Source organism: Nicotiana tabacum, chromosome 22 (genome assembly GCF_000715075.1).
Source record: "Nicotiana tabacum cultivar K326 chromosome 22, ASM71507v2, whole genome shotgun sequence".
Taxonomy (NCBI): domain Eukaryota; kingdom Viridiplantae; phylum Streptophyta; class Magnoliopsida; order Solanales; family Solanaceae; genus Nicotiana; species Nicotiana tabacum.
The window spans coordinates 28,606,105-28,632,882 of record NC_134101.1 but is presented as its reverse complement, the minus strand read 5'-3'; the positions used below and the strand labels follow the sequence as shown (position 1 = coordinate 28,632,882).

The 26,778-nt window shown below is 36.9% G+C and overlaps 3 protein-coding genes and 1 non-coding gene across 4 annotated transcripts; 2 read left to right on the top strand and 2 right to left on the bottom strand.

Moving 5' to 3' along the window:
- Window positions 1–6,302: 6,302 nt before the first annotated feature.
- On the top strand, window positions 6,303–10,184 carry LOC107773121 (ABC transporter G family member 1-like). The gene is made up of 8 exons (XM_075242756.1): window positions 6,303–6,564; window positions 6,940–7,019; window positions 7,155–7,598; window positions 8,331–8,417; window positions 8,511–8,630; window positions 8,721–8,912; window positions 9,268–9,354; window positions 9,468–10,184. Exons 1-8 carry the CDS (start codon window positions 6,303–6,305, stop codon window positions 10,182–10,184), a joined length of 1,989 nt encoding a protein of 662 aa, XP_075098857.1.
- Window positions 10,185–10,211: 27 nt separating this feature from the next.
- On the bottom strand, window positions 10,212–10,319 carry LOC142176926 (U6 spliceosomal RNA). The gene has a single exon (XR_012705725.1). It is a non-coding gene; the product is annotated as a U6 spliceosomal RNA (small nuclear RNA).
- A 7,363-nt stretch (window positions 10,320–17,682) lies between these two features.
- On the bottom strand, window positions 17,683–24,308 carry LOC107772662 (protein-tyrosine-phosphatase PTP1-like). Its single transcript, XM_075243895.1, has 8 exons — window positions 23,971–24,308; window positions 22,519–22,615; window positions 22,346–22,428; window positions 22,082–22,216; window positions 20,520–20,654; window positions 19,008–19,156; window positions 18,778–18,919; window positions 17,683–18,072 (listed from the first exon to the last, which is right to left on the bottom strand). Exons 1-8 carry the CDS (start codon window positions 24,157–24,159, stop codon window positions 17,989–17,991), a joined length of 1,014 nt encoding a protein of 337 aa, XP_075099996.1. The 5' UTR covers window positions 24,160–24,308; the 3' UTR covers window positions 17,683–17,988.
- Window positions 24,309–25,587: 1,279 nt separating this feature from the next.
- LOC142176593 (F-box protein CPR1-like) lies at window positions 25,588–26,741 on the top strand. Its single transcript, XM_075244607.1, has one exon. The coding sequence runs from the start codon at window positions 25,646–25,648 to the stop codon at window positions 26,606–26,608; it is 963 nt and encodes a 320-aa protein (XP_075100708.1). The 5' UTR covers window positions 25,588–25,645; the 3' UTR covers window positions 26,609–26,741.
- Window positions 26,742–26,778: the final 37 nt, after the last annotated feature.

Genomic DNA, 26,778 nt, shown 5'->3' with positions numbered 1-26,778 from the left:
CATGCATGGACACATACACAGGAGAACTAAAAGAATCACGAGGCACAACTAGATATGAAGCAAAATAGGATGACACATAGGAATAAGTAGATCCAGGATCAAAGAGAATTGAAGCATCTCTATGGAAAACTGGAACAATATATGTGATAACGACGTCAAATGACTCGGCCTCAGGCCTAGCTGGGAAAGCATAACATCAAAGCTGGGCCCTACCACTCTGAACTACATCTCTAGGACGACCTCCAGCTGACTGGCCTCCACCTCTAACTGCCTAACCTCCACCTTTAATGGCCTGATCTCCACCTCCAATGGCCTGACCTCCACCCCTGGCTGCCTGACCCGTGCCTCTAGCTGGCTGAGTAGGCGGTGGAACAACCGGTGCTGGAACCATGAAACGAGAACTCTGATGTGGCATGCCGCCCAATAATCTCGGATAGAACCTCTTGACGTGACCAATATCACCACACTCAAAACACCCATCCTGCTGTTGTGGCTGCTGAAGGTGAAGCTGACCCGAACGGGCCGAATAACCACGGTGATAGCTCTGAATTGGGGGTGCACTAATACGAGCTGATGGTGCACTGTAAGCTATCTCCCTAGAATGAGGCACATAGGGACCACAACTCCCTAAAGCACTTGAGATGCCTGAAGCGTTGAATGGAATGGCCTAGGAGGATGGACTCTACCAAATGTACCTCTGTCCCCAGATGAGGCACCACTGAAACTACCAGAATGATGAGGCCTCTTACCTGACACCGACTCCCTCTCCTGTGCACGAACCAACTCGATCCGTCAAGCAATATCTACGGCCGTCTGGAAAGAAATATCACTCTCGATTTCCTTGGCGATTTGAAGCCTGATAATGTAAGTAAGCCCATCAATAAATCTCATCACTCTCTCCCTCTCAGTAGGAAGCAAGATAGCGGCATGGAGAGCTAGGTCTACACATCAAGTTTCGTACTAGGTAACAATCATACTACCCTGCTGAAGACGCTCAAACTGCATACTGCAATACAATCTCAGAGTGACAGGAATAAACTTCTCTAGAAATATCTGTGAGAACTGATCCCAGGTAAGTGCAGGCGACCCAGTTGGTCTGGTCAACATATAATCGCTCTACCATATCCGGGCAGAACCAATCATCTAAAATGTTACAAAATCGACCCCATTGGTCTCAACTATACCCATGTTGCACAATACCTTGTGGCAACGGTCTAGAAAATCCTGTGGGTCCTCAGAAGATGCATCACTAAAATGAACAAGAAAGAGCTTGGTGAGCTTATCCAACTTTAACAGAGCCTCAGAAGACAAAGCAGGCCTACCACCAACCTGTGCCGTAACAACCGACTGAACTACCCCAACTGGTGAGGTTGTTGGAGTCTGATACTGGGGAGCCACCTGCTCCACGGTGTGGGTAGCGGGATTTTGTGCTCCCCCAGCCCGAGAAATGGCTGGTGCCACCGAAAATGTACCTGTCTGAGCCACACTCTCCATAAGGCCCACCAAACGGACTAGAGCGTCCTGAAGCACTAGCGTGGCTGTGAACCCCTCCGAAACCTGAGTTGGTCCAACGGGTACAGTCTAAGCTAGAACCTCCTCCTCAAACTCCACCTGAGGCTCCACTGCGGGTGTTGCTGCTCGACCTCTAGGCTGACCTCTGCCTCTGCCTCTGCCTTGGCCTCTGGCGCGACCTCGACCTCTGCCCCTAGTCATAGCCGCCACTGGGGGCTCCGGCTAATGTCCTACTGTAGATGCAGTGCGTGTTCTCTCCATCTGTGAGAGAACAAGAATATAAGGGTTCAATCATCAATTATATAATAAAACTCGCACGACAGAGTAAGAAAGAAGTGATATTTTTCCTAAACTCCATAGCCTCTGGAAGATAAGTACAGACGTCTCCGCACCGATCCTCCAAACTCTACTAAACTTGGTCATGACTCGTGAGACCTAAGTAATCTAGTGCTCTGATACCAACTTGTTATGACCCAGAATTCTCATTATCGGGACTGTGATGGCGCCTAACATTTTCCTTGCTAGGCAAACCTACGTTAGAATAGTTTTAAGCCATTTTTAACAAATCAAATTAATTGATCTCAATTAAACTGAAATAGAATTGAAATAAAGTGTGAAAAGTCATAATAATCGAAATATCTAAATACAACCGCAGATATGGTGTCACAAGTGCACAAGCTACTAGAATAATACAGATAATAGTCTGAATGAAAGTAAAACTGTTTGAAAGGAAATAAACAGTTAGGATAAAGTAGAAGGGGACTTCAGGGATGAGACTGCCGAATAGTTGTACCTCAAGTCTCCAATCCGAGCAATCTACTGACCGCCACTAGGACCGACTCCAAAATCTGCACAAGAAGTACAGAGTGAAGTATGAGTACAACTGACCCCATGTACTATGTAAGTGTCAAGCCTAACCTCGACGAAGTAGTGAAGAGGCTAAGGCGTATCATATACAATAACCTGTACGTAGTATAATAATAATAATAATAACATGAAAGGAAAATACAGGAAAATAAGGCAGTTAACTTATGAAATAACTCAATCCTAAAAAAACCAGTAAAACCAGAAATACAAATCCTCAGAATCTCGTACAAAAATACCGAAGCAACACAATACAACAAGGAATACAAAACACATAAACTATTGCGGCTCGCAACCCGATCCCACCGTACAACACGATCCTTCCTTATTTTATTGTATCAATATCAATAGTGACAAGTAAAATCCGTTGCGGCGCGCAATCCGATCATACCATATAATCAGAATCAATATCATAATCCTCCCTTATTTCACCATATCAATCCTCCCGTATTCCACCTGTTGCGCCATACAACCCGATCCCACCATATCAATATCAATCCTCCCTTATTTCACCTGTTGCGGCGTGTAATCCGACTCATAAATAAAATCAACAAGTGCAATCAATTTACCAACTCGAATCACAAGAATCTCTATGATTAATGAACATGAAATCAAAACCATAAAAATATCTCGAACCAAATCAAGAAAGGCTACAATTAATACTGAGCAACAAGACAAGTCAAATATATGATCGTTAAAGTGTACAAATAAGATAATTAAGGAAAGTGGTAATTAATCATGGGAGCATGGAAGAAAGTAACATTTTTAATAAGATAACATTTTTAATAAGATAACATTTTTAATGCGAGAAGAAAGTGGTAATTAAGGTATAGGAATAAATTAAAGCATGTAACAATTAAGACATGGAATAAAATAATTAATAAAATACGTGTAGACATGGAAACAAGTAATTGACAGCGTATATGCACTCGTCACCTCGCATATACGCCGCTACACATGAAATTCACATAGTACATAGCTCTAGGGTTCCTATTCCCTCAAATCAAGGTTAGATCCAATACTTGCCTCGCTCCGCAAGCAAATCAAAGCTTTACCGGGGCCTTTCCTCTAAAATCTGCCTCCAAACCAATCGAATCTACCCAAGATCGACTCAATACTATCAAATAATGCTAGGAAAATCAATTACAATACATAACGTTAAGATCTTTACACTTTTTTCAAAAGTTAACAAAAGTCAATCCCGGACCCGCTTGGTCAAAACCCGAGATTCGGACCAAAGCTCAATTACTCATTCACCTCCGAGCCCGATTATGTAATTAGTTTCGATTTTACAAAACCCCCCAATTCTTTCCAAATCCCTAATTTCCTACCATGAACGAACATAGATTAAGGTTAGAAATTAGTGGGTGATGATAGAAATGGAAGAAAATAAGTTAAAGTACACTAACCTATGAAAGGATGATGAAATTTCTCCTCCAAATCGCCACTACGCCGATGAAAAGATGGTGAAAATGGGTGAAATTACGATTTTAAGAATTTTATATGACTGGGCGTCAGGTGATCATCATGTTCGCGAGACACCTAACGCGTTCGCGAAAGGCACTGCCCAATTGGCTTACGCGATCGCGAAACACTCTACGCGTTCGCGTAGGCTTAGCCCTCCTCGCCTTCGCGTTCGCGAGCCTGGGCTCGCGTTCGCGTAGAATAAGTTCCAATCCCAACCCCCTGCCTCTCTAACACTACGCGTTCACGATGGAAGGGTCGCGTTCGCGAAGGGGAAAACCCCTACAGCTCCTCGTTCGCGACCAAAACCTAACGTTTGCGATGAGTAAATCCACCCCAGTCCCCAAACTACTCTTCGTGATCGCGGGAGTATCTTCGCGATCGCGAAGAAGCATTCACCAGAAACCAACATAAACGGAACCAACATTTTTCCTAAACTCAAAAATCATCTATAGCCTATCCGAAACTCACTCCAGCACTCGGGGCTCCAGACCAAACATGTACACAAGTGTAAAAATATTATACAAACTTTTTCGCGCGATCGAAACATTAAAATAATACCTAGAATCACGAATCAGACACCAAATCAAAGGAAATTTTCAAAGAAACTTAAGAACTTTTAATTTCTCAACCGGACGTCCGAATCACATCAAATCAACTCCGTTCTGCACTAAATTTTGCGGACAAGTCATAAATACTGAAATGAACTTATATCAAGTTCCAGAACCAAAATACGAGTTCAGTAACAACAAAGTCAAACTACGGTCAAAACTTCTAGTTTTTAACAAATTATGATAAATCAAGTTAGGGGCTTTCAAATTCGATTTCGGGCATACGGCCAAGTCCAAATCACGATATGGACCCACCGAGATCGTCAAAATACTGATCCGGATCCGTTTATATAAAACGTTGACCGTAGTCAACTCAAATAAGTTTTAAGGCATAATTTCAGATTTTCATCAATTTTCTCATAAAACCCTTCGAAAAAAGGACACAGAATGTGTACGCAAATCGAGAAAGACTAAACGAAACTATTCGGGATCTCGAAACATAAAAATAAAAAGTAAAATTATAAATGACTTGTCGGGTCATCACAATACAACCCTAAAATCACAGAGTTGTTGAAGAGAATCGCCCTTATTAGCCAATCATGTTATATTAGCCGGTTGTGTTGACTGTTGATCACATAGTTGATTGAATTAATTTATGTCTACTATTCATAAAGTTGACCAAATATATATCGGCAAGTTACATATTTGGTCAGTCGGTCAAAAATAATTACATTTGATAATTGAATATACAAAAAATATGTATAAAATATATATTATATGTATATTATACATCAACTTACAAAAATATATATATGTTTACCATCTACTATTTATTTTTGAAGCGGCTATACTGTGTAGTTTCCCTATATCTATCTATCATATCTATCTTAAGGAATCATATGTCTCCCTTTATATACTACTCCTGTATATCAAAAAGAGTTTAATTACTTAATGCTTAGATAAGTTAGTTTGACTTGACACAAAGTTTAGAAAAGAAAACAATACTTTTAAGAAAAAAAAAAGACTTTTAAAATATGTGGTCCTAAAAGTTAAGGGATTCAAGTTTTGTGGGGTCATAACATTTGTGTGGCTATAAAATTTTCTCATTAAAGGTAACGTGAGTAAAATAAAAAGTGCAAAGTTAAATTGTTTCTAAGTAGAGAAAATTATCATTCTTTTTGGAATGGATTAATAATGAAAGTGTGTCATTTAAATTTAAATGGAGGGTGTATACAACGAGTATGTAGGTAATTTTGTATAAATATATTAATTGGTAATCTTAAGAAAATGAAAAAGAAATCTTCTAACAGGTCAAAATGCACTCATAGCGTCAAAATATCTTTACAGTCAGTGATATAGCTTAAACTCGAAGTATATATATTGTAATATACATTATTTAACTCAAAATTTTGTGTTCTTATAGTACTCCGTGTGTCTCAATTTATGTGAAAGTTTCATTTTTGATATTCAAATTTCTTAATTTTGACTGGATATTTGGATATAGAATTTTAATTTTTTTGAAATAAAATTTATATATTTAAAAATTATGTAAAAAGTGCTATAAATTAAAATAGTTAATGATTCAAAAATATTTAAAAGATGTATAAAAAAATTACGTTCAAAGAACAACTCGTTTGACTTTCGAAATTCGAATACCTTCACATAAATTGAGACGGAGGGATTACTTATTATGAATCTCAGCTGTTAACAAGAAGTTATTATGAAGGAGATCCCTGCTTTAAATGCTCTTATTTCTTGTGGATTTAAAAAGATTTTTTCATATAAAAAATGAATTAGAAATAACAAATAATGAGAGTATATGTCGGCCCAGTTGCTGGACAACAAGACTAGTGACATTATATATATTTTTGAAGTCCATCTTCTGATATATATCAAAACGTAAATCTGGCAATGGCACCTATAGAGTTAGGAGATATTGGAATTGGAAAAGATGAAGAAGAAGAATTGAATAATTCAAAGAGTAGTAGTAATAGTGATGGTGTGTTCTTGACTTGGAATGATTTGTGGGTTACTGTCTCCAATAGAAAATTAGGTGGCAGCAAAAACATACTACTACTTCAAGGTCTCACTGGCTATGCTCGCCCTAGTGAACTCTTAGCCGTCATGGGTCCTTCTGGCTCTGGCAAATCTACTCTTCTCAACGCTTTAGCTGGTAAATATAATTATTACATTCAAACATCTTTATTACATCTTTGTTTTTTCCAAATATATTTGTTGAGTTGTTCTACATCGGTGAGTTTTGAGATTCTTGGTCTCCTTATATGGTCTCGGGCAATCCTCATCACGTAAGCTAGCTTTTGAGGTTGAGTTAGGCCCAAAAGGTCTATTTATCATGGTATTAGTGTGAGGCTCATTCCAATTATTGTTACCGACGTTGGCCCTCTTAGCTTTTGTAGTGATATATCTTAGCTAATGAATTAAGCATTAATACCATTTTCTTATTAATTGTTATTCTAGTAGGATTACTCTAGTTAGCTAGTTTCTTTTCAAAAAATTTATGACTGCTCACCTGATGACTACCTCTTAGGACGATTGGATTTCAGCACAAGGCAGAGCGGTGATATTCTGATCAATGGTCACAAACAAAAACTTTCTTATGGAACATCTGTAAGTAGCATTCAGCTAAATTAATATCATTATTTAAGTTTTCTTTCTCTTAATTAACGTCTCCTTAATTAATCAACGTTTCCTTGTAATGATTGTTAAGATTAGAATTCATCGTAATTTTTCCTATAAAACCAGGCTTACGTGACTCAAGATGAAATGTTGATAGCAACACTAACGGTTAAAGAAGCAGTTTACTACTCAGCGCAACTTCAACTGTCAGATTCCACGACAAAATCAGAGAAGAAACGAATAGCAGAGAAAAGTATAAAGGAGATGGGGTTACAAGATGCGATGAACACAAGAATTGTAGGAATCAGTGGAGGAGAAAAGAAAAGATTAAGTATTTGCATGGAGATTCTAACGCAACCAAAACTTCTTTTCCTTGACGAACCAACCAGTGGCCTTGACAGTGCTGCATCTTATTATGTGATGAACAGAATTTCACGTCAAAGATTTGGAAAAACCATTATTGCATCCATACATCAACCTAGTGCTGAAGTTTTTAACCTCTTTCAAAACCTGTGCCTTTTGTCCTCAGGAAGAATGGTATATTTTGGTCCAGCTAGTGCAGCAATTGAGGTAAAATGCAAGCTATATATATACCCTATGTCTCTTATCCCTAGGAAATCTTCCTTCACTTGCCGGATTTTTTTCGGAAAACTCTATTTATTTTGGTGTGAATTGACAGGCATACTTATATTTCTTGATTTTAATAGGGCTCCTTACAATCATAGTTTCTATCTACTATTATCTACAAATAATAAAGTTATTAATAATCGGATGAAACCAAGAAATAACCCCTAACGTGCGAAATTATAGAAGATCCCCTTTAAGATCAAACAATTCTATCGAATTGAGTATAATTGTATGTGTGATAGCATCTATAATCAGGGGCGAACCTATGCTATACTGAGAGGGGTCACCGCACCCGTAAAGTTCTGCAAAAATTCCTTGTGTATATGTATATGTTCTTAAAAACTAGTAATATATTATTAGTAGTGAATACACTATATACAAAGTAGATTTTGGTTCAATCTAAAAGTACACCCATGACCTTTAAATCCCGAGTTCGCCTCTGTCTACAATACTAGGAACATCAATGAAACCGATTATTGCAAGATAGCCTATTTTAGCTTCTAGGGTCTAGCATAGCCTTTTTTGGCTTCTAAGGTCTATTTCTTAGTTCAAGATCCTCTTACTAACTGAATCAAAAAATTAGTATATATGTCCCTCTTATATATAGAGAGAGAGAGAGTGGGGGTCAAGATTTTATCAGCTTTTAATCTCTCTTTTTATTTTGTTTTGTGATAGTTTTTTGCATCAAATGGATTTCCATGCCCGCCTCTTCAAAATCCGCCAGACCATTTTCTGAAAACAATAAACAAAGACTTTGATGAGGTAAGTCAAATGTATACACTTCCCTTTTCTAAGAGAGAGGGCAACGTTTGCTTTTTATTGAATGTCTTGCCTTCTGTTCATAAATAATTATAGGATATTGAGCAAGGCTCATCAGCTGGAAGAAAACCTACCGAAGAAGTAGTGGATCTTCTCATAAATTCATTTGAGAGCTATTATAAAGTTCAGAATCATGTTGTAGAAATATGTCAACGGGTAAGGAAAAAAAACCCTAATAGCGAAAGAAGGGTTGCTTGTTTGGAATGAGAAGAAACTGTATAACATTCATTAGTATATTATTTTCAGGGTGGTGAAGTATTGGAAAAAAGAAGCCATGCCAATTTCACTACACAATGTCTAGTGTTGACAAGGAGGTCAGCTGTGAACATGTTTCGCGATCTTGGCTACTATTGGATGCGATTAGCTACTTACATCGCCCTTGCTTTAGGTATTGGCTCCATCTACTATGATGTTGGCACGAGCTATCGTTCAATCGAGGTACATATAATATGATCAGGAAATAGAATGTTCTGACGAAATTTTTGAAATTTCTTCCTTAATTACTATACATACTCCCTCCATTTACCTTTGTTTGTCCACTATATTAAAAATATATTTTCACTATTACTTGTCTATTTTAACAAATCAAGAGAAAGACAATCTTTTTTCCTGTTTTACCCTTTTCATTAAAGAGTACTCATTCTCTAGATCATCATTTTCCAAATTTTTTGAAATGTTATCATTATTATGAATAAAATTGTAAAATATATATTTCATTTTTTTTTAAAAAGGAGTGCAAACGCTGGCACACAATTTTATGAATCATAACTTGGTTTTGAATATTGATTTTTAGGAAAGAGGTTTTATGGTGGCTTTCATTGTTTCATTTATGACATTTATGGCAATTGGTGGGTTCCCTTCATTTGTGGAGGACATGAAGGTATATATATATATATATATATATCTTCTTTTTCATCTAACATAACTAACGAATTCAACATTTTATTTTGTATCATGACTAATTAATTTTAACTGCTTCGATAAAAATTGTAGGTATTTCAACGAGAAAATTTGAACGGGCATTATGGATGTTTTGCTTTTGTAATAAGCAACACACTTTCTTCTATACCATACTTGCTATTAAATTCATTGGTTCCAGGAGCTATTGCCTATTTCATTACTGGATTTCAAAGTGGATTTGGCCATTTCAGCTACTTTACTCTGATCCTCTTCACTTGTATGATGATAGTCGAAACCCTAATGATGAACGTTGCAGCAATCGTACCTAATTTCCTCACTGGCATTGTAATAGGTGCAGCAATAGAAGGATTGATGATATTAACAGGTGGTTTTTTTCAATTACCTGATAAATTGCCTAAACCTTTTTGGAAGTACCCATTATACTATATTTCCTTTCAAAAGTATGCATATCAAGGTATGTTTAAGAATGAATTTGAAGGGTTAAAGTTTGTGGATTATTTGAATGGAAATAATCAGACAATGAGTGGAGAAGATGTCTTAAGAGATAGATGGCAAGTAGAAATGACATACTCAAAATGGATAGATCTTGCCATTTTGGTAGTAACGTTAATTTTGTATCGTTTGGTGTTCTTTCTGATAATCAAGACAAATGAAAAGGTTATGTATGCAGTGAAAAGATCCATATCAGATCTATCAAACAAAAATAGACAAATCATGACCCAGTCCGTAGCTGCCTCACCTTTCCATGGACTCACTTCATCTAGTGAAATTCCTACCAACAATGTATAATATAGTTCGTGCAGTTCCTTGCTATTTAATGATTTGGACCATTTTCTCGATTTGTGCGTGTCATCCCTGTGTAGGTAGGGGTTATGTTAATCTTCTTTGTATCGTTCCAATTTCATCGGATGTCCCCGAAAGGACTTGCGATTTAATGATTTAGTAATACTTCTTGGAACCTTTGTAAATCTCTCTCTATAGCAAAAAAGTCCAAATGAAAGGGTTCACATGAAACATAATTGTGTTTCTTTTTTCGTAATGTTCAACCTGTGGTAATTATGTAGTTTCAATGATTCTTCTGAACTTGTCAATTATGCTTAATAAAACGGAATGCCCTAATACTCGAGCCTGTAGTTCTACTGATTATAAAATTATTACGATGATATTAATTATTACATGAAATTATGTTTTGAGGGTGATGAAAGTTGAATAATTGCTCGAACAACTGAACTCCAATCTAGTTATGAACTACATAAAAGTAGAGAAGAAAACGAATTGGCTTTTAAGCTTTTGTATAATGTGTATTGTTAAGTACACTCTGTCATCTTGACAATTTCATTACCCAGGTAACATTATTTTGTAATAGTGTATGAATTTGAAACGATAATATAATATTACTGCACAAATTATATTTCTTTTTACTTAAGACATTAATGGGTTGTTTGGTTCACAAACTAATTATCCAAGGAAGAAATACTATATAAGGATTGGTCATTTCATTTATTCGGTAGGTATGCAAAGTCAACCTTTTCCAAAGAAAGCCACTCGTACAATCACTAACATGTCACGGCCCAAAATCTAACTAGTCGTGATGACACCTAACCCGACCCCCTAGGTAAGCCAATTTAACAATAATCCAATTCAAATGAGATTTACTGAAAGAAATAATGATAATATAATTGAACTTTTATACAAAGAATTTCCCAAGGACTGGTAGTACAAATCATGAGCTTCTAAGATTTAGAGTTTACAAAACTGGTATGAATTAAATACATCGTCTGTTTGAGATATATATGAACAGATTGAAATTCTAAAGCTACCAAGAACAAGAGGCAGCTATGACCGGAATGTAGGTACATCTTCAATGCCAACTCCCTCCATACACAGCAACATCAGCATTCAAAATCTACACGCAAGGTGCAGAAGTGTAGTATGCGTACAACCGACTCCATGTACTCAATAAGTAATAAACCTAACCTTAGGTTGAAAGTTGTGACGAGCTTGGACAACGGTCAGAGTCCAACACCAACAGTCAGGAACAACTCGTAACAATATAATTAAAGCAGTACAAGAAATAACTCAAAGATATGATGCTTAGTTCATTCACAGTTACGGAAAATAGGCATGCTTTTCATGTATAATAGTAAAACCCAACTCTTTCACCGAAATCACCAAAATATGAGTAAATCGGAAAACTGTGGTTTTTCCCAAAAACTTTCAACAACACATAAGAAGTTTCATTATCAGATGGCATGAGGAAAGTACATCTCTATGCCTATATTGCAATGTGCATGTGAATGTCATGAATGCCACTATATCTTACAACTTGAGGAAATGCATCCCAACGCCTACATGTCAAGTATGCATGCCAACTGTAATGCAACGCAATGATAAAATAATATGCATACTCTCGGAGTATCAATTCGCTCAGTCCTCCCAGTCACTCAGTCCTCACAATCACTTTGTCCTCACAATCAGTCAGTCCTCCTAATCACTTGATACTCGCGCTCGACACTCGCACTCAGTAAATACATGCGCTCACTGCTGGTAAGTTAGACTCCGGAGGGACGGATCCTGCCCAAGCGCTAATATAAGCCAATCATGGCATGAATCAATAAAGTCTGTTGCGGCATGCAGCCCGATCCAATAAACATCCTCACAATCAGTCCCTCGGCCTCACGCAGTCATCAGTCTCTCCAGTCTCTCGAACTCACAAATATCATGCCAATCAACCCAAACAATGATATTATGATATGAGAAAATTATAACAGAGAGTGAGATATGATATGCAATGAATGAGTATGACTAACACTACTGGAAAATGGCAGAATTCCGACCGTTGCGGTCGAAAATCGATCGAAAATCATGAATTTTCGACTACTTTTCGACCAAAATTGGTCGGTCGGAAAATAATTTCCGACTGAATCCGTCGGTACTTTCCGACCAAAGTAGACGGAACGTTCAAAAAGATCAGACGACCAAATATTTTTAAATTTCCGACCAAAGTGGCCGGAATTTTACCGACTGAATCGGTCGTAATAATATAAATAAAAATAATTATTTATTTAAAATTAAATAATAAAAATATATAATTTCCAACTGAATCAGTCGGAAATTAATAATTAAAAAATAAAATTTATTTAATTTCCGACATAATCCGTCGAAAACTGTTAAATATTAATTTTGTTTTTAATTTCCGACCGATTCGGTCAGAAATTTGGGTGTTTTTGGTAAAATCTAGGCAGTTGTCCGACTGTTTTTGTTAGAAATTAGTCGGAATTTTCTGCAAAACTAGGCAAAATTCATATAATCCAAATTAACTAATGATTTCTCACATTTACAAATTAATCTTAATGTTGAAATTAAAAAAAAACTAAATTTAATATCATTCTAATAATAAATAATAAAACTGACAAGCAACAATGAACCTAGTACAACAAACTTTACGCCAAAGCTTTAAACTATAAGACTGAATAATGAATTGACTCCAATTAATACAAACGAGAGTTGCAAACTTGATATAAACAGCCTACTTAAAAATGTATGAGTTTACAATCGCACAAACTTCATATTTTTACATTTGCATTACTCTAACACTGAATATTTTAAAATTCAACATATTCTTAACAAATTCAAAATTAGATTTAGGATTTCTTAACATATTCTTGTTTAACCCAAAATTTCAACCATACCTAATTTAACATATTCTTCTCTATTTTTGTTTTATGTTAAGAATCGTTAAAAAACTAAAATCCCTAAAATATCAACTGTACCTACTTCAACTAGCTAGGATGTTCATATATAGAAAATTACTACAAATTTAACAATGAAAACAAGATATATATGTCAATGAAATACTTACCTCGACGAAAAAAATGCTGGAGAAGTCGACTGAGGAGCTGTTGCCGCCGCCACCGCCGCCAACCACTGCTGCAAAATGGATAAAAAAATTAATAAATTAAGGGGAAAATGGATGAGGAAGGAGAGGGAGAAGGGAGGAGGAAACGAGAGAGAGAGAGAGAGAGAGAGAGAGAGAGAGAGAGAGAGAGAGAGAGAGAGAGAGAGAGAGAGAGAGAGAGAGCATACATTTAAATTTTGTTCTTGGAACGGGGCAGAAGGACGAGAGGGAGAGAGGAGGAGGATGAGAGAAGGAGGAGGAAGAAAAGAGAGGTTCTATTTTTTGGGGACGGGGTCGGGTAGTGTTTTTAAAAAATAATTCCGACCGATTCAGTCGGAATTGTCATTTTAATTTATTTTTTTTAAAAGTACCGACCAAATCGGTCGGAAATGAAGTCAAACAAGTCAAACTAAATTTTTCACCAAAAGTTGCGACCGATTTGGTCGCAAATGTGGTTGAACAAATTTTAAAAATATATAGGAGATATTTTTTTGAAAATTCCGACGGATTCCGTCGGTAATTTCCGACAAAAAATTTTAGTCAGAAATTCTTGATTTTCTAGTAGTGAGTATGTAATTTCAATTTAAGCAAATAACTCAACAACATAAATGACCTCAGTGGGTCCCAACAGGATAAGCATATAGACTAAACATGGTTTCTAATATGGATCACCGCTCAATTACTCTAGCACGTAGAAATTTCATGGATAGAAACAAGATTAGGTCACCACACAGTACCACAGAATCAATCGAGTCGGAATTCACACGATGCACGCCCACACGCCCATCACCTAGCATGTACGTCACTTCAACACCAACACATAACACGTATATTTTGGGGTTCATACCCTCAGCACCAAGTTTAGAAGTATTACTTACCTCGAACAAGTCGAATCCAATACCGACCAAGCCAAGCAATACTCTAGAAATGCCATCCCACGCGTACCGGCCTCCAAACGGCTCGAAACTAGCCAAAAGTAACTCAAGAACATCAAATAATGCTAAAGGAAACAAACCCAATCGATAAAGGTGGAATCTTTAATCAAAAGCCTAAAGTCAACCAAAAAGTCAAACTCAGGCCCGCACTTCGGAACCCGAAAAGCTTATAAAATCCGACAACTCATTCAATTACGAGTCCAACCATACTAGTTTCACTCAAATCCGACTACGAATCGATGTTCAAAACTCGAAAATTCGTTTTATGAAATTTTAGACAAAATCCTCAAATTTCTCTTTTGAAATCATCAACCAAATACCTAAAACGAGAATAGATTCACGAAATATAATCAAAACTGATTAAGAACACTTACCCCAATCCATATGATAAAATCGCTTTAAAAATCGCTTCAATCCGAGCTCCATAGCTCCAAATATGCTAAAATGAAACTCAAAATCCCGAAATTTGATGTTTTAATGCACTGCGAGGGGTCCCTCTTCGCGATCACGGTCTCCAACATCGCGATCGCGATTCAAAAAAATTCCAGTTCAATTTTTACCCTTCGCAATCGCGAAAATTCCCCCGCGGCCGCGATGAATAAATTCCAACAAGCTTGGCCAACTCTTCCAGACAACCTCTAGTATAATAATCATAACGTTTTGTACAAAACTTCAAATGACAAATGGTTTGATTTTCTGAAAACTAGATACTAAGAGCTACAACTATCATTTTGGATAATCTCCAAATTCCTTATAGATTGCAAGATATAAGCTTCCAAAGTCGGCTCAGTGACAGTAGAATTTCTTATTCGCGAACGCGAATCTGTCTCCGCGAACGCGATTCACAGGCCCCTTTTTCCCATTTTACTCTTTGCGAACGCGACCCAAATTCCGCAATCGCGATGTACACTGGTGTAGCCAAAAATCAGCAATTAAAAATGGCCTAGAAATTGTCCGAAACCACCCCGAAACTCACCCGAGCCCCTCGGGACCCCGTCTGAACATACCAACAAGCCTCAAAACATATTACGGACCTACTCGAGGCCTCAAATCACACATATTAACATCAAAACAACGAATCGTCGATCAAGATCAATCTCTTAAGTTTATAAAGTTCAAACTTCGAACCAAGCGTCCGATTGATGCTTAACCAATCCGAAATGAATCCAACTTTTGCATACAAGTTTCAAATGACATAACGAACCTATTCCAACTTTCGGAATAACAATTCGAACCCGATATCATCAAATCAACTATCAGTCAAACTTATGAACACTCTAAACCTTCAAATTTTTAATTTTCGCCAATTAGTGCCGAAACCTTCTAGAAATATCCAAATGCAAATTCGAGCATACGCCCAAGTCCAAAATCATCATCTGGACCTAACGGAATCATCAAAACTCCGACCCGATGTCAAATACTCATAAGTCAAACTTGATCAACTTTTCCAACTTAAAGCTTCCTAGTTGAGAATCATTCTTCCAAATAAATTCCGAATAACCCGAAAAAATCTACAATTCACACAAGCCGTAATACATCATATGAAGCTACTCAGGGCTTCATATAGCTGAACGGAATGCAAATGCTCAAAATGACCGGTCGGGTCGTTACATAACATTACTTTTTAATAACCTTTCTTTTAAAAATAATCTAGAACATAATTTTTTATTTTTGGTAAATAATAACTTTCATTACCAAGTAAGAACATGTACAGCTCAAGAGAAACAAAACTAAGAACCAGACTAGACATAGTCCCAAACTACAGTTTCCCCATCTATCTTGCTATGCCTACAAGCTACTTCTAATTGACATTACATGAGTGCTCTCTAATGCTTAAAGGTAGAAATTTAGGCTATTTAGTTTCTTTGACAAATGTGGCTTCGTGGTCCCTCGGTGAAATATTTCCTGTACAATCACCACAGTTTCCCTTTCTTTTAAAAATAATCTAGAACATAATTTCTTTAGCAGTAACAACAACAACAACGACCCAGTAAAATTCCACTAGTGGGGTCTGAGGAGGGTAGTGTGTACGCAAACCTTACCCCTACCCCGAAGGAGTAGAGAGGTTGTTTCCGAAAGACCCTCGGCTCAAAAAAATAAAAAGACAAAATGACAAAAAGACAAAAAGGAGACAATATTAGTATCACAACAACAATCATAGGATAAATAGGAACACTATGAAATCCAGAAGAAAGATGCAAAGCAAAGGGAGACAATATTAGTAAATATTAGTATCACCACAACAATCATAAGAAAAATAGGAACACCATGAAATCTAGAAGAAATATGCAAAGCAAAAGCGATAGCTAGTAAATAGGACATGCACTGAAAAGCGAAATAGTAAGCCACAACATTGCCACTAGCTATCTTAAACAAAAACCCTACATGGCTAGTCCCACAATGGTACGAAGTAAGGCACGACTCAATTATCTCCTAACCTACAACCCTAATACTCGACCTCCACATCTTTCTATCAAGTGACATGTCCTCGAAAATCTGGGGCCTCGTCATATCCGCCTGATCACCTCTCCCCAATACTTCTTAGGTCGCCCTCTACCTCTTCTCACAGCTGCTCACACCTCCGTACCAGAGCATCTGGGCTTCTCTTCTGAACATGTCCGAACCATCTAAGCCTCGCTTCCCGCATCTTGTCATCAATGGGAGCCACATGCACCTTCTCCCGGATATCATCATTCCTAATCTTATCTATCCTAGTATGCCCGCACATCCACCGCAACATCCTCATTTCTGCTACTTTCATCTTCTGGATATGTGAGTTTTTAACGGGCCAACACTCAACCCCATACATCATGGCCGGTCTAACCACCGCTTTATAAAACTTACCTTTGAATATCGGTGGCACTCTCTTGTCACACAGGACTCCAGATGCTAACCTCCACTTCATCCATCCTACCCCAATACGGTGTGTGACATCCTCGTCGATCTCCCTCCCCCTGGATAACCGAACCAAGGTACTTGAAGCTGCCTCTACTCGGGATGACCTGCGAATCAAGCCTCACATATACGCCCTCTTCCCCTGGCTCAGCGCTGAACTTACACTCCAGGTATTCCGTCTTCGTCCTGCTCAGCTTGAAACCCTTAGACTCAAGAGCCTGTCTCCAAACCTCCAACCTCTCGTTAACACCGGCTCGCGACTCATCAATCAGAACTATGTCATCGGCGAATAGCATGCACCATGGCACATCCCCTTGAATATGGTGTGTTAACGCGTCCATCACTAGGGCGAATAAGAACGGACTGAGCGCAGAACCTTGGTGTAGCCCCATTACAGCCTCCCTAATATAGTCTGATGTCGCTGACCACATAGTGCTCGCGTCACCACTGCTCCTCCAAGCTCCCATAGCCGACAACTGCCCCTCCAACGCTTGGGCTTTATCCTTAGTTAAGACTTTCTTTAGCAGTAAAATTACTAAATATCTTTTCAAAAAATGGATGATGCCAAATCAATTCTCTTCTTCGTCAGCTAGTGGAAACAACTCAACTGGACCCAACTGATTTGCTTCTTCAGCACAAATTATTGTTACATTTCTCATATGTAAGCAAGAACGGGCACAAATGCAGAAAGGAAGAAACAGCTACATGAACTTTGTTGGAATACAACACTGTAAATGGTAAGGAAACTACTTTAGGAAAAGTTAATGAGGAGAATAAAGGGGTGAAATCCAGCTGTAGAAAGCCAAATAAGTGCGAGTATTTGCTTCAATAACCAATTGGACTTCCTGCTAACTGAGAGTTACAATTATGAGCTCTCTTCTGCATTAGTATCTGAAATGAGGTCTTCAAGTTCATCAATAATGGCATCATAGCAAAAGAGGTATTGCTCCTGAAATATACAGTAGTAATTTAGTACAGACATTTAGTAAGTACTTAAAAACCAAAGAGCAAAGATTAATTAAGAATACTGAAACACAGTAGCATAGATACTGAGGGCAAGGAATACCAAAAGAGTAAAAGAGAATATTAGCTGAAAACATGCAAGATGTTCAGCTTGAGTAGAACAAATTGTAAGACATTTCCTTTCCAATAATCTGAGCGGTTGAGAAGGCCAATGAAAGACTTTAAACATACACATCCATACATCATTGATCGAAGATGGACAAATAAGAACTAAAGGACACTGGGAACTACTCAAGTTGTGTGCGTTCTAAATACTTTCTAAAATTGATTGTCAGACATTACACCTCTAATGTTTTTGTTGTGTTTTCAGGCGCTTACAGAAAAAAATACACCAAAGATAAAAATATTTTGTGGACCTGCTCTTTGGGGGTAAACTGCACGGGTGAAAACAATAGGTTATCTTTTACAATATGTTTCATCAATACTGTTTAATTAATGTGGTTGCACTAAGTGATAAACAAAAAAGTGGCTAAATTTCTCAGGGAAAACATACATGGCACCTGCTACTTTAACTAACTAGAAAATATTGCATCCGCAGTTATACGCTTATGTAATATTGGCTGTATTATCAATAAAAAAACACTACATACAGCCATTAAACAATTTTAATAACGAGGATAAGCTGCTGTACCATGGTCTGCACCATCCCAATTCGCTGAGACCTAAAAACAGTTATCGTATTAATAAGATCTAGAGCAGACATATCTCCAACCATTATTTTTTGGATGGTATTATGGATAGCACAGTATGTACCAGTCCTACCAATACCTGCACTGAGCAAGAGAATGAGATGTCAGGCTTTAGAAAGGATCAATTACAGAATCTTTCTAGGTGCATTATAGGGAGGGTGATGACAGATACCTGCAGTGGACTACAATTGGTCCAAGACTGGGTGGGACACTAGATGTTTGTTTCAGTATTTCACGAACAGCAAGAGTGTCCTTTGGAACTCCGTGGTCAGGCCAGTCGGGGTATTGAATGTGTAAAACACACAAAGGTGGTTCTTTTGACTGGCACATAGCAAGGAGAAAAGATCACACATTTCTTGCCATCTCACTCATAATATGTGAAGAAGTTAACATTAACTATATATAAGGATGGCAATTGAGTGGGAGAACTGGGCAACAGTTACATACCATCATAGAAACTACTTATAAGACCAAAAGGTACTTCCACCAAAAGCACAAGTTTGAAGAAACAACATATCTGATATCATGATATGAAATAAATCATTTGCACCGCAAAGCGAAAGATTTAAGTTTTCTTTACTCCAGCCACGAAAATACAATGCCAGAATTGCTTGATGCAGATCCAAAAGAGATTGTCACAATAACTGTTGTACCAGTTGTGAAGCCTTGTCACACAACCAAATGCTTAATTCTACCTAAGCAGTCTATTTCCCCCTACAATATGGCTAGAGAAAAACTAGATCTGCTATACAGTCTCAACTACTACCAAGGGGTATAAACAATAGTAATTAAAACACAAGAAGATAAAGCGAAAATAACTAAGATTCTAGTTGCCCTCAAGTAAGGAAGAGGGCAAAAGGTGTTGTCATCTATCTCAAATAGTTTCCCGAGGCGTTGAAGATTGTAAGAAAAGGACCGAGTGCAGTCAGAAAGGATTTTCCACAGTAGAACAAAGTGCTTCGAAATGGGACTTTGAAAATAGTGAAAGAGGGATGGTGGAACCATCAAAGAATCTTTTTCCAGACAATGCTGCTTACTTAGATTTATAATGTTTATCTAGGATTGCTTAGAACTCTTGCTGCAACTAACACGAGGCCTTGAAACCAGACAAAAACTGGTTTTCAAAACCAAACCTGGATGGTTTCCAAACCAACTAGTCCTTCGGTTTGGTTTAAAAATCAAACACAGGTTTGGTTTTAAAACTAACAGGCCACAGGTTGAACCTAGAGCTGGAGTTGCATCAATCATAGACTTAAGAGGTGATGGAGAAACAAAAATGACACAATAGTATCCAGTTGATTGTTAAAGTCATTACTGATGGAAATCATCGTCTAATATTGCAAACTATTCCTCATATGCTGCAATTCCTTCTTATTCTTTCTCTCATAAAAATAGAACTCCTACTCTTGAGAGAACTTCTGCAAAAAGAGCTATGCATGATCATACAGCTTTAAAGAAGGGTATCCTAGAGGAAAGTACTCATAATACTGGTGCCGAAGTGTAGCAGTCTGGATATGTAAAATGGTGCAGAAATAAATAAAAAAGGTACATCAGCAACTCTCAGCCTCCATCAAAGAATAGGTAAATAGTCTTCGGCGGGTCCCATATCCATGCTCAATAACATAATAAGATTCTTCATGCTCTTTTCCTTGAGTACAACACGGACAGAGAATAATTTACTAACCTCAATATGGTTCACCTCCAGACATCGCAAAATCAATGAAGTCTGACTCGTCTTTATCCACTTCGTGACAATACATATATTGCCAAATCTTCTAGGACCACCATCTGCCTGAAAATAATCCCCACACTTGACCGTCTGCATTGCATTTTTCATAAAGAGGGAAGGATGAGATCATGAAAATGACGCAATCCAATTAAGACCAGCTTAATCACCTTATAAATGAAGTAAAAACCTACTGGAATAAAAAGCTTAAATTTATTCAGAGGTTAACAAGTTTTATAGAATGATTGAATGGAAAGGACTAGTAGTGTCTCTACTTGTGTGGAGTTAAATATAATCCAGATTACAGATCATGAAACAAGAAGGTCGCTATCTTCCCTTTTCGTTTGGCACGGGAAATTGTTTATCAGCTACTCAGGTTAGGAAGATGGAACGGAAAGAAGAACTTATTAAGTCTAAATTCCAATTCCAAAAAGGTAGCCAAGCCTTTGCTTGTTAGACTTTGCTAATCCTTCTGCAGTTCAAATAACCAGAGAACATACTCATGGAATTCTATGCCACCAGCACAAACCCCCCGAAAAACCATAATTCCACTGACATTACTCAGAAGTCCAAAAAAGTTATTGGATTCAGGTGACAAGCCTCTTTAATTGAGATTGGCTCTTCCTAAACAAAAATGAGCACAACCAACAAAATCCAAGTATAACAATTTTGAAACTAGAGAAAGACTAAGAATAAATAAATAAACAAACAAACAATCTGCGAAGCTTATTAGGAGGGAGATCTTGAGCTTTTTCCAGTGATCGAATAGGAACTGCATTTGGAACCTTTCCCAACAGAAGCTGATTCTATAGCAAACGTTATTCACCTTTAAGCTCGACATTCCTCACTAAGTCACAAGCTAGTGACTGCATAATATCCTTAATATCATATTCAAAGCCCACTTAAAACCAACTCCATCAAAAGATGCCCAAGCTCTCAAATAGTTAATACGAGAAACATATCCTACTGAGAAAGATTGACAGTGATGACTATTTTCAAATTCCAATAGACCTAAAACCCACCACCTCTGGTTAAGTTGGTGCCCAAAAGGATGATGTAAAAGAATGCAGGTAGAAAATGAGAAACTAATCTGTAATACCAACCAATTTGTTCCTTTCTGTATATGTTATTATACACACAGCGGAGTGAAACATAGGTTGCCAAACAAGAAGAAAGGCTAAGAATTTATCTCTACAGTTTCTTTCCCCTCACCCTATCTAACCACTTAAAAGATAGAAGAGTACACAGAAAGAGGACAAAATATCTCTAGCAAATATGCAAAAACCGTATCAAAGATACTTGCTTTCTGACAATATAAAAAAATGCTAGATCTAATTACAATGGATGATGCAGATCAAAAGATGAAAAATACGGAGAAGTTAGTATTTTACCTGTGAAGCAAATTTTAGATCAGAACCATTGTCACAAAATCTCAAATGTTTTGTCACAGAACAAGGATATCTTGTCTTGTTAACATTACAATGATTACCGGTAACTTATACAGTATTACAGTTAAATACCTTGTAATTGTCAACCAATTGGGTAAGCATCACAATCACAGGACAGTGATGCAGGATTATCATTTCCCAGAAGTCTTCAAAAGTGTGCGGTAGCGGACCTTGTGTTGCAATAAACTGAGACACGTTTTCGGATATCTACAACAAAAAGGAGCATTATAATAATCATGAAGCAGACTCGTGGAAGAGAGCTTGACATTTCCAAGAAAGCGTGGACAAAAAGAAAGCACGGTTAACTAATTCTAAATGAAGGATGTAGAAGTCTACCTTAATGAAGCTTGCATTTATATATCCACTAGCTGATGGCCTATAGTCTTTACATGGGTCCAAAACAACCCTGTTATTGTCAACTGAGAAGAATGAAGCTTGATACAATTATTCACAAGTTAAAATGCACAGCTCCAAAGTCAAGAGAAAGATTAACAAACTGAACTGCATACATGGCAAAACATCAGTATATCGATTTTTACTAATGTTTACGCTATCCAAAGCCACTGAGCATCTACTCTTCATTTCTGAAGCTCTCATCCTAGTTGCCTGAGTCATCAGAGATGTTCATGAAATTAATGCCACTTGCGGAGTGACATGATCACAAGCTAATAGTAACAAAGAAGCAAAAACAATAATTTTCTCAAGATATAAGAGAGCGGTCCTTTGACAAAAATTAGCTCAATAAATCTTAACTTTTAATAATTTTAAAACAACAACAATTACGCCCCAGTCCCAAACAAGTTGAGGTCGATGATATGAATCCTAACTTTTTTCATTAAGCTCAACTCATATCATCATCATTACCAAAATAAAATAAAAGTGAAACACTAAAAAACAATATATATATATATATATATATATATATATATATATATATATATATATATATATATATTAGTTAGTTAGTCTAGAGTTAGTTAATTAATCCACCACCAGAAACATCATAAAATGGATTCTCGGATTTTTTTGGATAACTAGATATAAATGAGAGCTGGAAACACTACATAAATGAACCCAATCACCAAAGGAGCTTCTCAATATTAACCTAAAACTATTGGAAGGTGCTTTTTGTTTTCTTCAAATAGACATTTAAGACCACCTAACGCCATATAATTCCATTTTTTTCTCATCGGAGTTGATACCCTGAGTGAGGCCTTTCCTATTATGTTCCACATCTCAAGTAAGAAAACAATATAGTCTGCTGAGTGTGCGATTGAGTATTAGAGCGACCTTACATCACCTATTCAGTCAAAGTTTTTCTTCTTCCCAAATTTACTATTCTTTCTATCCCTCTAGAATTCTTTACCATGTTAGATAGAGTAGCTCCAACTTATTTCTAGAATTTTGAACCATCTACTTCAGATTCAAACTGAAGATGCAAAGAAGGAGGGGGATAGAGCACGGTATGCACCAATCATCATAAAGGCCATTGCTAATGCAATAAGAACAATAAGGAAGGTAAAGTCACATCAATGAGGTGTATATATAATATGTTGCAGTCCAAAGAACAGCATCTTCTAAAGTTAAATAATCAAGTAGAGCCTAGAAGCAATCACTTAGGAACCAAGCCAAAGTAAAAAAATACGATTCTTGTCATTAAATTCCAGTAATTGCTTCCAATAACAGGAAACATCTTTTTTCCTAAAAAATGACTGGAAAATATCCAACTAAACCTCATTAATCACCCAAAACTTCAATCATACTACCAGTAAACTACTTCTCGTCTAGTTCTCGATCACTAACTAGCTGTGGTCGGCTCAGCTTCAATTGATTTGAGCTCCGTTCAAATGTCACAGCGACTTTATGTCTAGAACATTCATGATATTATCACCTACTATAAAATAACAATAAAATTGAGAAAAAGGTAGCATAATCTAGAAACAAAAAGGAAAAAAAAGGACCTGCAAAATCATGAACTCTTGGCGGATTTTTTCGGGAGCAGAAAACCGCTTGTCCTTAAAAACTTTGAGTGCTTCCAAGCAACAACGCTGCTGATCAGGAGATAGAACCACTCTCTTCGGAACCGAATCGTCGGAGAAATCAAAAGACTTGGTGGCCGCCGACGACAAGGGCTTACCGGCGGTATCCATCGCCGATCTCCGGCTTCGATTCTGAATGAAAAGTACGCTACCTTTGGCTCCGGATTCGCCTTTTTTTATTTATTTTGCTTTGTCTTCTTCTATTTGGGAGTTAGCAGAGTTCTGCTTTCGACAGAATCAAATATGTACTCAAAAGTCTCAAATTGAAATCCCATTTTCAGATTTTTGGTTAATATTTTGAATTACTATTTGCGTTCCCGTTTTAGTTAAATATTGGATATCCAACATTAAAATTAAACTTTATATTTAACACTTAGGCCCTTAACCAATAAACGATATCTTTCAAAGTTGTAGAAATGTAGAGTTGAGACAATTCATTTTTGTATGAATAGTAATCGTACTGCCATCTTTTTATGGAGAAAGAAAAGGTTTACATTACATTAATGTCTACCAAGTCATTTATTTGAAAACAATGTAAGTGATAGTCAGTTTCTTCATATTTTTTTGCTTATTTAACATCAAACCAAACGAATTATTATTGCTCTTTTAAATGTAACACCAAATAATACTAATTATTGTTGGTCTTTATAGGTATTTGTGTTATTTTTTATTTGTGAATTGAACAGTCGCCATTTATAATTTTATATAGGCTGCTGAAAGTTGAGATGATCTAGATATATAAACGAACACGCATTTTGTTACATCAGTTCGTGGCTGGACTATTGATTCATGCACACACCTAATTATTCATCAAGTCGAAATATCATAACTTTTTGCAACCTTTGTAAAAGGGTAACATTTATGTAAATGAGTTGGTGCTAATTAAATTAAGGCATTTTTTCCCAAGATAAACTAAATTAAGAAAGTATGTGACAAAATAAGCAGCCGGCTCTGCTATTTCATATATATGAGCTTTTTTCCTTTTTTTTTTCACAGAAAAACCGGAAAGCACGTGTGAGTTGTGGCGGAGCCAAGTGTGCTTTATTAGGAGTTAATTATATACTATCACCTACCATGGTTAACTGATTTTATGCATTTAATTGGACAAAATATATAATTGGTCGGTCAGGGAAAATACAAAATTATTTGCATTCGCTAGCCAAAAAGTGTATAAATATGTATTTGTTTTGTATATCATACACATATATACAAAAAATACATATTTTGTCGGCTATTATTTTTAGGAGCGGCTAAAAATATACATTTATCTAAATTATTTCAAACCCAAACCTACATGAACAAACTTCACCATTCTGATGAATGCATTGTTTTCTTGTAAGTGAATTGAGACTACTTGTTGACAAAGAACGAATTTAAATACCAATACCTGAAAGGTATCTTTCCCAACAGAATCATAGACAACTTCAAGGAAACTGCAGGTTTGGACTATTGTACATGATAGGGTCAAAGAATACAATTCAAAGCGTAGAATTTGTCCAACACGTATGAGTAGTACTCTTTATAAACACCAAAAAACCATGCAAATCCAATAAACAAGAAATTCAACAATAGCATCTGCACAAGAAGAGAGAAGAAAATGAGTGATCAAACAACAACCATTATGAATCTACCACTCTCAATTATGGAAAATATTCTCTTAAACCTATCACCAAAAACAATCTTCATTTGCAGGAGTGTTTGCAAGTCTTGGTTAAACCTAATTTCACTGCCTGATTTTTCCAAACTTCATCTCTCAAAATCCCATGCTAACCTTTTCATCTACTTTTCTCAGAGTTCCTGGGGTGAACTTCCCTCAACAAGTGTTTTCAAGTTTGTAAATTTTGAAGATACACCTCGTTATCATAATTTCATATATGAACCAAATCTTGACCTCGACATGAAACCCAACTTTCCAGATGTTGATTTCTCTCTAGTTGGCTCAATCCATGGTCTTGTTTGCCTATTCCGTATGCACTGTGATAGTGGTCTTGACGATGTTTATATTTTCAATCCAACTACTCGAGAATATATCACTCTTCCTGAGGTTAAAGGGCTAAGAAAGTACCCAAATTTAGTCACTTATGGCTTTGGGTTAGATCCTGTGAGAATGGAATACAAAGTGGTAAGAATTTATCAAGTAGAAACTCATGATCCTGCAAAAGGAGCATATTACACATCGGAAGTTCAAGTGTACACTCTTGGGACAGGGTCTTGGAGAAGTATAGGCAATGTCAAGCTATGTTTTGGATGTCGAGATTTTGGGGTATATTTGAATGGAAAGCTTCATTGGTTAGTTGGAGATGTTGATGGAAATGAGTCAATCTGTTTCATTGACATGCAGGATGAGTTATCTCACACCTTTTCCACTGCTCCTGGATTTAACAAAGAAAACTGCCCAAATCTTCTAAATCTTGGAGTGTTGGGAAATCATCTTTGCATATGTGACAATAATGCAGAAAGTCATCTTGATGTGTGGGTGATGAAGGAATATGGAGTGACAAGTTCTTGGAGCGAAGAAATTGTCATAAACATAACACCAGAATGGAATTGGATTTGCTAACAAATGATACAAGTCTTGAAAGTTTTCCAAGATGGAGAGATCTTGTTTCAGTGGTGGGAAGATGTCTTGTTTACTTATCATCCTGAGAAGAAAACTTTGACCAAAATCGAGTATTTTAGTGGTAACTTCTGTACTTTCTGGGCCTCTACTCACATCTCAAACTTACTTTC

Coding starts and splice junctions, on each gene's coding strand:
- LOC142176593 (XM_075244607.1), top strand. CDS start 25,646: ATGAGTGATCAAACAACAACCATTATGAATCTACCACTCTCAATTATG.
- LOC107773121 (XM_075242756.1), top strand. CDS start 6,303: ATGGCACCTATAGAGTTAGGAGATATTGGAATTGGAAAAGATGAAGAA. Junction 7,020..7,154: donor AACTTTCTTATGGAACATCT/GTAAGTAGCATT, acceptor CTATAAAACCAG/GCTTACGTGACTCAAGATGA. Junction 9,355..9,467: donor CATTTGTGGAGGACATGAAG/GTATATATATAT, acceptor TAAAAATTGTAG/GTATTTCAACGAGAAAATTT.
- LOC107772662 (XM_075243895.1), bottom strand. CDS start 24,159: ATGGATACCGCCGGTAAGCCCTTGTCGTCGGCGGCCACCAAGTCTTTT. Junction 22,429..22,518: donor ATATACTGATGTTTTGCCAT/GTATGCAGTTCA, acceptor CATTCTTCTCAG/TTGACAATAACAGGGTTGTT. Junction 18,920..19,007: donor CCAATTGTAGTCCACTGCAG/GTATCTGTCATC, acceptor TCTCTTGCTCAG/TGCAGGTATTGGTAGGACTG.